Genomic DNA, 14,996 nt, shown 5'->3' with positions numbered 1-14,996 from the left:
TTTGTGTTTTCTTGTTTGTAGCCTTTACATAGTGGCATACAGTAATTTTTAAAAAAATTTTCTTTATCATCTTTATTTATTGGATAGAGACAGCCAGAAATTGAGAGGAGGAAGGAAGCTAGAGAGGGAAAGAGACAGAGAGACACCTGCAGACCTGCTTTATCACTTGCAAAGCTTCCCTCCTGCGGGTAGGAACCGGGCACTCGAACCTCGGTCCTCTTCCACTGTAGCATATGCGCTCAACCAGGTGCGCCACCACCCGGCCCCAAACTTTTTTTTTATCTTTGGCCATAAGCACAGATTTCTGCTGATTGGGAAAAATGTTTTTTAACTTAATTGATCATACTTGTGAGATGGAATTGTGAATTTAGAGCTTAAATGATTATTAATTTCTATGGCTTATACTACTCAGTTCATCACTGTGACTCCCATTGTGGGATACCCTTTATTTATCATATAGTATTATTGAATACTTTTTAACTGGATATGAAAATTTTAATGACAGACATAGAAATGTGTTTTTTTAGCTTGTAAGATGTACAATTTACTAGTAAAGAAAAGTTATTTATTTTGTTCATCATTTGTGGGGGATCTGGGCAGAGCTAACTAGTACTATGCTAGATGCCAGAGATGGAGAGGCAAAAGATACAGCTGTGGTCCCCGCCCCTAAACAGTTTAAGATCTAGTGTGGAAAGTGTAATAAAACATATGACAAATAAATTAAGAGATCGCCTCTGCCAAGTAGTCAATGAGAAATGCATTAGTGTTAGGAAGGAGAGCATGATCTTGGGTTCTTCAGAGTGAATTTGTAGGCTCTTAGCTGGCAGGGGTAGGTGTAGATGGTTTTCTCAGAGAAGGAAAAACACAAGGAAACTGAAGCAGAGAGATGAGCAAGAAAGGACAGACACCAGTAGTGAAACTCCTGCAGATAGTGGGAACTGAGGGTTCATTTTTGATAGTTGTTAAAGATATGATTTAAAGATTAGTTAATGCAAAGATCTGGGTTTTATCCTTAATACAGGGCAATGTGACTAGAGATTGCAATAAGGGGGGTGACATGAATGAAATAAGAGGTTTTTGTTTGTTTGTTTTGGGGATTTCTGCCCTCAAGCATGGTCTACTACAAGGAGAAAAATGAACAGAAACTGAAATACATGCAACACCTATTACATATCAGCTTTGGTGAAATTATTACATTTTAGTTTCAAGAATATATCCACAAGGAGGATATTTTATTTCCATTTTAAAGCTATGGAAATTGAGGCTCAGAAGATTGGTAAAACTTGACCACCACTGCAAATCCAGCATGTGAAAGAATCTGAAATAGTTTCCCTAACCAACTTCAAGGAACATACTTTGATCTTCTTCCTCCATGACATGATGGGACTGATATTATGGAAAGTTGTGTTGTTGTTTTTTAATAATTATTATGTTTAAATCAAGTGTGTCAGGATACTACAGACATATTTTCTTTAGAAAGAAACAGTTTGTTCAGGGTATTATTTCTATCTAGCCTTTGAATTGAGAGAATGTATGACAGACTTACAGAAGGGTTAAACCTTTCTTTAATCCTAAATTGAATTACTAGAGCCTGAACTAGAACAGCTGGAACACACACTCACAACAAATGTTTTGCTGGTAAACTTTTATGCTTTATTCCTTCCTATTTATACACAGCTTTTCAAGCTCTCACAGGAAGGAGGAAAAGATAGCAAATCGTGGCAGGGGTAATAGGAATTCTGCTCCTACCTTCTCAGAATGTTTTAGCCACTTACCTTACCCAAACTGCATGCTAGCAAGTGCCAGTAGAGAACAAAAGATAGTATTTTAGGGGATGTCAAACACAGTGGGCCTGCTGTATGCTTGCCTGCAGGTGTGTACTTGTGGGTGTCTTTATACACACCCAAGCTACATTGACAAAGCTGTTAGATTTAGTGAAAAGATTTTTACCTTAATCTCCTGGATTTATGTCTCTAACACAAGCAAGCTTTCCTAACTCTTTTTTTAAAAAAAAAGTTTGAAACTATTATGAAGAGCTGAATGTTCACTTAAATAATTTAAAAATACTTCCAATTTCAGAAGAAAAACAAGAGAATGACAATGTCTTATGAAGACAACCCATAGGAATTTTGGAAGGAGATCTTTGATTTGATGTTTTATAAAGTTCACATACCTATAAAGGAGAGAAGGAACCCTGTGGCCCCCTACTCCACGCCCACCCCCACCCCGGCCCCACCCCGTGGCATTCCCCTTCTCCCACCCCAGAGCCTTCCAAGGTATTCAGACTGCTAAATAAACCCTAGCACTGGTCCAGGGTTTCCTGGTTCCTCTTTACACATTCCCCTTCTGTTCTGCCTGTTCAGAGGTCTCTGGTCGGCCAGAGACTGAAGCATATCATCAGTGCTCTCAGGAAACTGTTTCTCTTTCTTGTGCTTCATTTCAATGCAAAGGAAACACACACACACACACACACACACACACACACACACACACACACACACACACACACACAACAAGGCACATGAGGAGACCACTTTCTAATTTCTCCTTCAGTGTACCTTTTCAACGAAACTATGAAGAACAATCAGTTGGGACTACTGCATCAACTATTTTGAATATTAATAAATCTGGGATTAAAGAAAAACTTACACTTTTCTATAAGTCTGTCAAACACCCTCACAATTCAAAAGTCTGGAAGGAGGTAATACCTGGAACAAGTTATACCTCTTTAATATGTCTGTAGTATTGTTATACATTTGATATAAGCATAATAATTATTAAAAAGTTTTTCATGATACCAGTCCTTCCTCATGTCATGGAGAAAGAATGAGACTTGGATGAAAGCTAGAGGCTTTAGGGTTATACAGTATAACAAATCAACATATAGCTATAGGGGTGATTGTTGGTACCACGTTTGGTGTTTTTAGGCAAGATGAAGGATGCCGAATCTGGTTTTGAATGCCACACCATGAAAGTCACAGAAACAAATTTAAGCACATTAAAGGAAAGCAATGGAGACCAGGAAGTTCTGGAAATCTTGGGGATGCTTCAACTAGAGATGAGCTTGAAGCAGCATGTGATTCTGAGTTAGACTGGTTGTGTGCTGATCCATGCAGACAAAGACAAATGGGCTTTAGAAGTGAGCTTTGTGGAAGAAATAACTTTTCTAACAATGACAAAATGAGCTGCTCTGAGAGGTAATGAGTTTCTGAGATCAGAAATGATCACATATGTGCACTGGATGGCCTTCTAAATCAAAAATTCTTTGCTTTTATGATTCCCTAGTGTCTTGCAGGTGGCCTGTTTATACAAGTGCATGTACTGATATTAGCCTCTTTCCTCCCCTCATGGTTTGTTTGTTTTGGTGCAAGCTTGCTTCTGTCCCAACCACCCTGTAAAAGAAAGCTTTAGCTTCGTAGCAGTACTTAATCATCAAATCCAAACTTCTTTGTTCCTGTCTTACTTCACTTTTTGGAAGCACAATGGTCACTCCAACTTTCTGAAAACAAAGCATTCTCTTGGCTTTATTTACTTCATATTCACCCAGGAGTTTTTTTTTTTTTTTTTTTCCTATCTCATTGATTTTCACTCAGTCTCTCTTGATCCTCTTCTGCTGCTCAATTTCCAAAGGTTAAAATATACCAGGATGTCTTAAAAAACACCACCTTCTCTTTTATATCTATATTTATTTTTTAATGATTATTTTAAGACCTATTTGAAGGTTCTTTCATTATCCTCACATTAAGATCTGAATCTTAATGGGTCTGAATCTTCTTCTGTTAGCTCTGGGTTGCACTTAGCAGCAACTCATTAGTAATGTAAATGAATTAATAGTTCCTAATACCAAAAACTAGATCAGAAAAGGCCATGAAGTTTCTACTTGGTTCTCTTGGGATATAGGTTATAGAAAACTTGAACTTCCAGTATTAAGGAGGTCATACTTAAAAAGCTCAGGCTTCCAGAAAGGCCATTTGTAGTGAAGTTTAGCTGAGAACACAGACATTGTGAAGTAGAGATAAGCTTTTTCTGCAGTATTCTGTTTGAATTGTTGGTCTACAGAACCTAAGAGCATAATAAAATGTCTCCTTTATGCAACTAAGTTTTGGCATGACTTGATATGCAGCTATATAATTGATATACTCTCTAATGGGATTCATCCTATAGCATAACTTAAAATGTCATCTAAATGTTTATGACTTTAGAATCCACTTTCCAACCCTAATCTCTTCTCAAAACACTATACTCTTAAATCCAATTGTCCCGTGTGTTTATCTCTGCACTTGAGTATTTAGTGGGTACATCAAACTCAACATAACTAAAAAGAGAAAGCTTGATTTTAACTCATGATATCTAAACTTAGTTATTTCTTTTTCCTCTGCTTAAACCTTGTTTTTCAAGCTAGAACTCAGTCTTTACATCAAGACAAAAGTAATTTTGTTCACTTTTTCTTAGTAAAGTACATCTGGAATATAATATGCCCCCTTCTCTCCAAGTCATCTGCTTCTGTTCTAAGCCATATTACCAAAATCTCTCTTGTCATTTACTACAATATCCATTTAACCAGTTTTCCAACTTTATTTCTTAAAAATTGATTTTCTTTCTTTTTATGTTTAAGATTTATTTATTTTTATGAGAGAGAGTTCTGACAACTGCTTAGCTGTTACAAATGGTGATACCATGTATTGAACCTGAGGCCTCTAAGGCTTCAGGTATGAAAATTATGTGTTCTGATGCTAAGCTAGCTCCCTAGTCCTTAAACACTCATTTCAATGTGAAAATCCATACTTGTTGATACGTATGGCCTGTGTAACAATTTCAGATCTTATTGGCTTAAAACATTATTTGTTATCTTGTGATTTGTGTGAGTCGGGGATTTGTGTGCAACTTAACAGGTTCCTCTGGTAATAGGTCTGAAAGCTTGCCTAGGAGACATCTGCCACTTAGCTTAGTCATGTATTTGTGACAAGATTCAGTTTGTTGGAAGCCATTAGATGTAGGGACCTTGTTTCATATAGACTATTGGCTAAAGGCATTCCTGGATTCACTTTGGCATGGGCTTCTCTATAGAATATCTTACAACATGGCAACTGGCTTGATCAGCATGAGTGAGAGGGCAAAAGAAAGTGAAAACATGAGTCATGGACCTTTTTTTTTTAGATAGATACAGAGAGGGGAGAGAAAGGAGAGGGTGCTGGTGGTGGCACACCTCACTGAGTGCACGTTACAATGTCCAAGGACCTAGGTTTGAGCCCCCAGCCCCACCTGCAGGGGGGAAACATTACAAGTGGTGAAACAGTGCTGCAGGTGTCTGTCTCTCTCCCTCTCTGTCTTTACCCCTCCTCTCAATTTCTAGCTGTCTCTATTTAATAAATAAACAATAAAAAAACTGAAAAAAAAAACCTTGAGAGCTAGAAACACCACGGCATCAAAGCTTCATTTAATCAATATGGGATAATCTCACTCATAGGCAGAAGCTGAAAAACAAGATCTGAAGAGAAAACACTAAGCAGAACCTGAACTGGAGTTGGTGTATTGAGCGAAAGTAAAAGACTCTGGGGTGGGTGGGGTAGGGGGATGTTTTGCGTCCTGGAACATGATAGCAGAGGACCTGGTGGGGGTTATATTGTTATGTGGAAAACTGAGAAATATTTTGCATGAACAAACTATTGTATTTACTGTTAACTCTAAAATATTAATCCCCAATAAAGAAATTTTAAAAAGAAAAGAAAAAATACATACACACTCACACACACACACACACACACACACACACACACACACACACATAGCTTCCTTTCATATAGTGAGAATTGGACTGCACCCTGGGTTGACTGTATGACAAAGCAGCACACTGTCCAAATGAGTTATTTCACCTGGTGTAAGGATCCCAGTTCAAACCCCAGCTCCCGACCTGCAGGGGAGTCACTTCACAGACAGTGAAGCAGGTCTACAGGTGCCTATCTTTCTCTCCTCCTCTTTGTCTTCCCCTCTTCTCTCCATTTCTCTCTGTCCTATCCAACAACAATTGCATCAATAATAACAACAACAACAATAAAACAAAGGCAACACAAAAGGGGGGACAAATTTAAAAAAAAGTACACTTGTGCAAGCATCCAGGTTCAAGTCTGATTTCCACAGGGGGGCGGGTCAGAGGGGGGTTTCACAGCAGTGGATGAGTGAAACAGGTTGCAGGTGTCTTTCTTTGATTCTATCATTTTTTAAAAGGGGGAAAAATACAGGCATTAAGCCCTGCTGATAACACTGATGGCAAAAAGGGAGGAGAAGGAGGGGAAGCAGAAAGAGAAGGAAGAGTAAGAGCAGGCTAAGGAGAAAAAGGAAGAGGAGAAGAGGAGAAGGAAAAGAAAGAAAGAATCCCTGCTATATTACTTTTGTTGGAGAATTTCCTTTGAATAAATTTCTTGTCTACAGTGCAGTTAACACATAGAAGTTTCTTTAGATGTTCAGTAAATTATAGATTGGATTTCTTATATTGACCAGTTTCAGCCATGACCCATTTACTTTAGACCTTCATCAGTGTTAATCTCTACTAGTAGAATTACCAGTGATTTCTATTAATATACAATTTCCCTTATAGTATGCTAATGTAATGTCCCTTACAATTTGATATTACTTATAGTTATATGATACTTGTAATATGGCAGATATAGTTTGAAATGCTTTATATAGTTAAACTCATTTAGTCATTGCAACAAGTGAAACAGAGAGAAGTGAAATAAGTTGCTCAAGATCACACAGATAGTAAGTTGCAAAGATGAAATCTTTCCTCACAGTCTTACTTTGGAGTCCTTGATCTTAACTAGAACACAACTCTTCCAAACACATGTTTGATGAAATTGTTCATGAGTCTATCACTTCCCAAAACTGGGTTTTGCTTCTTCTTCTTCTTCTAGCGTTTGCTCTTCTTCCGTAGCCAGTCAACAGCGTCAGGTTGAGCCTGATGTAAAGTTTCGAGACCTCCTTTGAATCTGGAGAGGTGGCAGTCATTGATTATGTGGGTCATAGTCTGTCTGTAGCCGCAGGGGCAGTTTGGGTCGTCTCTGGCTCCCCAGCGATGGAACATAGCGGCGTACTGGCCATGGCCTGTTCGATACCGATTGAGGAGAGCCCAATCATAACGTGCTAGGTCAAAGCCGGGTTGACGCTTGCAGGGGTCTGTGATGAGGTGTTTGTTCTTTACCTCAGCTGACTACCAACTCTGTTTCCAAGAGACTGGAACAGAGAAGTTCAGTGTAGGTGTAGGGGACCAGATTGGGTGACGAGACGTCAAGCGTTGGACAGGGTGGGCGAAGATATCCGCGTATATTGGCAGGTCTGGTCGAGCGTAGACGTGGGAAATGAACTTAGATGATGCCGCATCCCGACGAATATCTGGCGAGGCGATGTTGCTAAGAACTGGCAGCCATGGAACTGGGGTGGAACGGATGGTTCCAGAAATTATCCTCATGGAGGAATATAATTTGGAATCGACCAAGTGGACATGGGGGCTACGGAACCATACTGGGGCACAGTATTCTGCAGTGGAATAGCATAATGCCAGAGATGATGATCGTAGTGTGGAAGCACTCGCGCCCCATGAGGAGCTGGCCAGTCTTGCAATGATGTTATTCCTCACGCCCACCTTTGCTGCAGTTTTTATGAGATGTTCGTGAAATGACAGAGTGCGATCGAGAGTAACGCCAAGATAGACTGGCTGGGCTTCATGCCGGATTCTCGTATCGCCAAGCTGCACGCACATTAAGCTCACGCGAGGCCGAGGCATGGTTTTTGCTGATGACTAGATTCATGCAACCCAAGCCATAATTTTTTTCAAAAGTATGCAAAGTTTTAGTCTCTTTATTTGTTTATTGTCTTCTTTAACTGTATTTCTACCATTTTAGTGATTGTGTTTCTGTTATCTGGGACAGAGAGAGGAAAAATGTAAGGAGGGATATCCTCCAAAGTGCTTTTTGGAAGTCCTTACTTCACCGAGGGAAGAGATTATGTTTCTAAATATCTCTGAGTCCTGCCCTGGCTTATAGTCATGGAGGGCTTTCAGAGTTTTTTTCCCTAACTTCTTTTGGCAGGACGAGAGTAACTGTTAACTTAGTTATGCCCTAAAAATACTCCCTTGTTCCAAAGATGTTATTGACTCAATGATGCTTCCTGTGTGTTACCATCTTAACTCCCTTTGCCTTACAGTGCAGTTTTACTACGTAATTGCTTCATTTTCTATCTATGTATAGCTATCCCACCTCTATGATTCCATTGCTTCATCTTTCCACCCTCCTAAAAACATCACTCCATGCTCATTTGGAGGTTTATCTAGTAATTTCCCGCAGAGAAACTTCTCCTGCCCTGATGATGGTGATCAAATGGTAGACAACAGGGACGCCCGTTTCCAAGGACTGAGATGCCATAAACATCAACCAGACTGTGACTTCTTCCTTGCTGAGAAGCAATAACACTATCTAGAAAGTCAGCAAGTTTACAAAAGACCAAATGAATATGTTTTATTGCTAAGTATCTAGGCACCCTCTGGGAGGCTTGTTATTGATGCTCTCACCACCAAGAGCCAACTTTTCCTGCTGGCCTTACACAGAGGACCTGAGCACTGACGCCATTTTATCTCTGTGTATGCTAGCTCTGGGTAGGAGGAATGCTATTTTTTAAGCCTAGCACTCACCTGAACAAATAGCAGATGCTGATGAATATTAATTTGTGCTTAGATTAATGCTTCAAAGTGTCAATTTAATTTCTGTTTTACTATGCAGTCTCTGATTGTAATGAACTACTTCAGGATGTGGGAAGCACACACCTGGCTTGGGGGAAGGGCTGGAGGTCCACAGGGAATGGAGATGGATCCCTGTGCTTTTATCTCTGTGCAATGGGACAATGCTAGTGGAGTCCCGGCAGTCTGAAAAGTCACCCAACTGTGCTCTGGCCCAAAAGACAGCTGTCAACTGCTCAGGCAAAGAGAAACAATCCTTTGACTCTCAAGAGAGGCTAGTAGCTGGGTGTGCCTAAGTGAAACTCTGGGCTCTGAGTGCGAACTGGCTGCTAGCCAACTCCTCCTGGCTCCCCTCCACTCCCCTCCCCGCTACTTCTTTCTTTCTTTCTCTCTTTCTTTCTTTCTTTCTTTCTTTCTTTCTTTCTTTCTTTCTCTCTCTCTCTCTCTCTTTCTTTCTTTCTTTCTTTCTCTCTTTCTTTCTTTCTTTCTCCTTTCTTTCTTTCTCTCTTTCTCCTTTCCTTCCTTCTTTCCTTCTTTCTTTCTTTCTTTCTTTCTTTTTTTCTTCTTCCATTTTTTATTCCATAGGACAGAGAGAAACTGAGAGGGGAGGGGGAGATAGAGAGGTAGTAAGAAAGATAGACACATACAGACTTGCTTCACTACTTGTGAAACATCTCCCCTGCAGGCGGGGAGTTGGGGAAGGTCAAACATTACTCAGGTCCTTGTGCATCATGCTATGTACACTGAACCAGCTCTACCACCACCCAGCTCCCTCCTGGTTTCTTTATATCCAAACTCAGTTATCCTCTATCTGCATATCTATCTGTTTGTCTATCATCTAACTCTCCACCTATTTTGTCTATAGTCCATCTACCCATCTACCTATCTATCTATCATCTATCTATCTAAAAGGATGTCAGAGACTGTGGAGTCTTGCAAGTAACTCTCTTAGTCTTGAGGGAGGGTGGGGGAGGGGGAAGGGAAAGAGGGAGAGAGGGAGAGAGAGAAACCTGTGATGTGTGCTTAGTATCACTATATAACACTCAAAGAATGATGTTTCCTTCTTTCCCTCTGATGGATAAACTCATTCTGATTACAAAAATCTAAAATTCTGGGCTATCAAGAATGCTCAGCTCATTAGGCACTTGCTTTGTCATGTGCAAAACCCAGGTTTGAACCTGACCTCAAGCTGGCGGAATCTTTAGTACTGGGGTATCTTTCCCTCTGTCTCTTCCTCTGTTTCTTTTCCTCTGTCTCTAACTGAACAAAGTCAACTCAGAGAGGTGAAATCCTCACAGTGACAAAAAACAGTTAAACGTATTCCTTAGTAAGTTTTCAAATTTCACTATTATGAATGTTTCTCAGTATTACCTAGCTTTCTAATCCTTTCTCTGCCTCATTAGCAATTCAGTAAGTAAACATGAAAAATGTTTCTATTTTGAATTTTGTACCAGAATAGTGTGAATGCTATTAATGTTTTAAAGGATACTAATGAACTTTATTCATCTTTCTCTTGTTTTTCATTAACCTCTGATGCAGCCTCTCTACTAGCTAAAGAGGATATATGTTTTTTTAACACAAAGATTATTTTATTAATGATAATTTATCAGTAATTTATAAGATTGCAATAGGAGTATAATTCTGCACCACTCCCACCACCAAAGTTCTGTTCTCCCCGTCCTACTCCAATGGTAATTAAATAGATTTTTCCAAGGTCATAGATATGGTTTGACTATATATATTTTCAAACTAATATGTTTCAACTCTCTGTATTCCACATATGAGTGAAATTATCCCATAGTTGTGCTTTACTTTCTTACTTACTTCACTAAGCATAATCACCACCAGCCTCATACATCTGGACCTGAAGGCCATAAACATCATCTTTCTTAACTGCTGAGTAGTACTCCATTGAGTGTCCCATAATTTATTTCAGTTTTTTGTTTGTTTTGCATTTATGAGACTCAAATGAGTAATTTTATTCCATTTTTAAAAGCTCTTTTCCCTTTTACTCTAAGTATTCCACATAGGATTTATTTGTTTTTTTTTTTCAGACATTTAAAACTTTTAATCAGGAAAATGAAAAGGCACACATCAGAGAAGCACATGGGCCATTTGGGCAAGGATAGCTGACCCCATGTCGAAGTTGATGCCCATTCGTATTTACATCTAAGGTCCTTCACTTCCTTTCCTTTTTTAATTAGTAATTTAATATTGATTTACACAGTTATGAGATAACAGTGATTTAATTCTATGCTATTCCAACCACCAGAGTTCTGTGTCCCCATTTTCTCCTTTGGGAATTGCAGTAGTTCTCCCAAGGTCACAGATATGGGCTAACTAATATTTCTATAACTGTTTATATATTTTGCCCACTTTTTTTATGGCTATGCCTTCCCTTCCATCCTTTTTTTAAAAAAATTAGTTTATTTTCAGTCTTTTTAAAATTTATTATTATATGAAAACAGAGAGAAATTGAGACAGAAGGGGAAGATAAAGAGGGAGAGAGACACTTGCAGCATTGCTTCACTGCTTGTGAAGCTTCCTGCCTGCAGGTAGGGACCAGGGTCTTAAACCTGGACCCTTATGCACTGTAATGTGAGTGCTTAACCAGTTGTGCCACCACCTGGCCCCATTCTCTTCCTTTCTAAGTCACACCTAAACCTATACCTACTTTTGAGCATCTTTCATTTTTTACTCTTCTTTCTTCAGGTCTTGAAAGAGTTGGAGTTCCGAGCCCTCTGGTCATCTTCCCCTAACATTTCTCCCCCTCTCGAGGAATGGACCAAAATTCTTTATGGGGTACAGAAGGTGAGTTCTAGCTTCTGTAAATGCTTCTCCACTGGACATGGGGTTGGCAAGTTGATCCATGATGGGCTAGCTTTGTGGGCGGGAGACAGATGACCAGGGACTCATGGCTGAGCTGGGAAGCAGTACAATCTTTATTGATGAGCAAGAATGCAGTGCAATCTATCTAATCTCTCTTCTTTAGAAAATCCTGTCCTTTATATTTCCTGAGGGGGAAGTGTCAGATCGGAAGAGGAAATACATAGGATAGGGAGTGGGGAGAAGGAAAAAGCATGCGTATCAAGCTTGCATCTAACCAGTGGGGATTAAACCAATGCCCTGTAGGCAGGGTGGGTCTTAGGTAAAGCAGTGATTATGTAAATAGACCACAGCGTTAAGCAATGCAACGAGGAGTCTTAGAAGCAGAAATAGAAGCAGACCAACAGATCCATATCCCCAGCCTGTTTCTTTCTTTCTCTAGTGGAGTAAGGTTCTGGAGAGGTGAGGTTCCAAGACACATTTGTGAGATTATCTACCCAGGGAAGTCAAGGTGGAATTATAGTAGCATCTGAAACTTGGTGGCTAAAAGGCAATAAAATATAAGCAGGACAAAATGTTTAATAAAACAGGAAGCAAAAATTAGGAAAAAAGCAGATAAGAACAGGGATCTTAGGGTGGAGAGAAGCTAGGAAGGCTGTTTTAAGTATGTTCTCTAGGGGTCCATGATTTCAGTAAATTTTGCTTGAGCTTGATAGCTAACATGCAGGTGGACTAAAAATATTATCTGCAAAGATGGTGTCAGAGTTGAGAATAGGACTGGAAAGCTGGGCTAGTGCAAAAAGTAGCTCCCAAACTTAAAGAAAGTATATAAATCCAATTAACTGTTTACCCCACTGATCTGACCTCAGGCCTATATATATATTCGTATTTAGCACAGGAGCCTGTGAAACCTCTGAGTCCCTGTGAGTCTGAATTCACAGTTCATATTCACAGTTGGGAACATTCTAGGCTGCCCACATTTCAGGGCCAGTCTTCCACAGTGGCAGAGAAGGCTAACATTCACATTCTTTCTAAGCCATATATACACCTGTTACAAGTTCTAAATGTCCCTCCTTTTTCCTCTTCCCTCTAAGGTAAGAGAAACAGCCTGGGGCATGGGAAGATAGCATAATGGTTAATGAAAGAGACTTTCATGCCTGAAAGTTCCAAATATCCTAGGTTCAATCCCTGCACAACCATAAACCAGAGCTGAGTAATTAAAAATGAATAAATAAATATTTTTTAAAAAGGAAAAACATCCTGAATTCAAGAGGATGTGTCTTATTCTCATAATTAGCTTCTGTAGCCTCAGCTTTGACCTGTGTGGGGCTTGCCATGCTGTTTACCTTTTACCTTTGCTTTCCTCTTTCTTCCCTCAGACTACCCAGGTTGATAACACATTAATGGTCAGAACTATTCTGAGCTGTTCCAGTGTGCTCATATTATAAAGAGCAGTTGAAGAAACTACTGAAGCCAGACATAGGCATGTTCTACATCCTCACCTTCTTATTAATCTCTTGAATTTAAAAGTTATTTAAGCATCTTAAGACTGACAAAAGAGAAGGCAGGGCAGTAAACACAGCGGGTTGAATGCACATGGCGTGAAGCACAAGGACCAGAGTAAGTAAGGATCCTGGTTTGAGTCCCTGGCTCCCCACCTGCAGGGAGGTTGCTTCACTAGTAGTTCACCTTGGCATGTGAACTCTTGAGCAGGCAGTTCAGTGCCTGGCATTCTAAGAGAAATCCAGGAATATTTTTGAATGATTGTGAGCTTCATATCATCTAACTCAACTCTGTATCTTTTTTTTCCTTCTCTTCTTCTTTTTTCTCTTTCCTTCCATCTGTTCTTCTTTCCTTCACAGAGAAGGAGCTGATGATCCAGATTCCCAACAGACCAAATAAAGAGCATAAAATTTACAATTGCACAAATATTGGCATCCATATGAGAAAATATCACTCTGGAGAACAGCAGTAACTTTAGGTCCTAAGGCCCAAGAGATATTTCCCCCATAGGTACCATGTAATTAGAGAATATCACCTCCCTCTGATCAAAATCCTTATTGTACAAGCTGTGGTATGTATGCCTCTGTGTGTGTGTGTGTGTGTATGTGTTTGTGTGTGTGTGTGCGTGTGTATGTGCTGTGTTTACAAGTTGAGGTTAAGAAGGCTGTGGGTTAAAGTCAGGATGGGACAAGACAGGCATGAGAGGATGGCTGCAGAACTTATTCTGAGTCTCCCAGGAACCCAATGAAGAGTAAATAGTTGAATATATATATATATATATATATATATATATATATATATATATATATATGAAGAACAGTAACTTCTTGTGGTCCAAGAGAAATGTCATACAAAGGTACCATGTAACTAGTGAATAATACATCTCTCCTCCTCCCTGATAAGATCATCAGCACATACAAGGGTGATTTCTGGCTTAGCTTAAGCATCATTGTCCAGTGTCTACATTAATGAGCATTAACCAGGAAATTGGGCATATCTCCTCACTGTCTGTGTCTAATAAATAGGGGTAGGAAAAACAGAGAGAGAAGGGCCACTATCCAGATCTTTACCACCCCCTTTTTTATTGCCACCCAGGTCATCCCTGGGACTCAGAGACTATATAAGGAATTCATCATTCCTGGTGACTCTTCCTTGCATTGCCTTTCCTTCCTTCCTTCTTTCCTCCCTCCCTCCCTTTCTTCTTACCTTCCTTCCTCTGTCCTTCCTTCCTCTGGGAGAGAAAGAGAGAGAGAGAGAGAGAGAGAGAGAACTACCTCACCTCTCATGAAGCTTAACTTTGCAAGTGGCAAAGAGGGGCTTGAACCCAAGTCCTTGCACATGGTAATAAATATGTCCTCTCTAGAGATTATACTACGTCAATAACTTAATTCAGTATTAATTGCATATATATTTTATTTTATTTTTTGAGCCAAGGCCCTGTACATTCAGGATTTCACCACTCCTGGGCTGACTTTCTCATTCCTTTTATCTTAGTGAGAAATACCATATCACTATAGCTTACCCCAGTATTGTGGCTCCTCCATGTGGTGTCAGGGCTCAGACCCAGACCATGCACATGGTGAGACAAGTACCCCACCTGGTGAACTATACTATGGCCTTGAATGTCTACTTTGTATAAGGCTTATGGTAAATTCCCCTCCATCTTCTACGATACAGTCTCTAAGTCTCCTAGGTTTGGCTGGAAATTATATTATCATATATCATCTCTTTCAGTCAGAAGTCAGAGGATGCATCTTCCTAAATTGCTTTGTACTGAATTCAGCACTCAAACTGGGAGTTTTTCAGTGTCAGCTAATGGTGGTCACAGGGAGAGGCAGAAAGGGCTCTTGGACATGCATCTTTTTAAGCATCCAGGGAACATTTTCTGGCTCTGGAAAGATTGCTTTCACAGAGCAATTTTAGCCATTATCAACTAAGA

General features: G+C 39.8%; 1 protein-coding gene across 1 annotated transcript in view; it reads left to right on the top strand.

Moving 5' to 3' along the window:
• Positions 1 to 2,932: 2,932 nt before the first annotated feature.
• LOC103114925 (protocadherin-8-like) overlaps positions 2,933 to 14,996 on the top strand; it is an 82,368-nt gene continuing 70,304 nt past the window's right edge. The window contains exon 1 of the mRNA XM_007524656.2: positions 2,933 to 3,086. Coding sequence (XP_007524718.2) covers positions 2,933 to 3,086 — 154 coding nt within the window. The remainder of the gene's footprint in view (positions 3,087 to 14,996) is intronic.

This window comes from Erinaceus europaeus, chromosome 5 (assembly GCF_950295315.1).
Source record: "Erinaceus europaeus chromosome 5, mEriEur2.1, whole genome shotgun sequence".
Taxonomy (NCBI): Eukaryota; Metazoa; Chordata; class Mammalia; order Eulipotyphla; family Erinaceidae; genus Erinaceus; species Erinaceus europaeus.
Note: the sequence above shows the minus strand (reverse complement) of the source record. Positions and strands in the feature narration are given on the sequence as shown.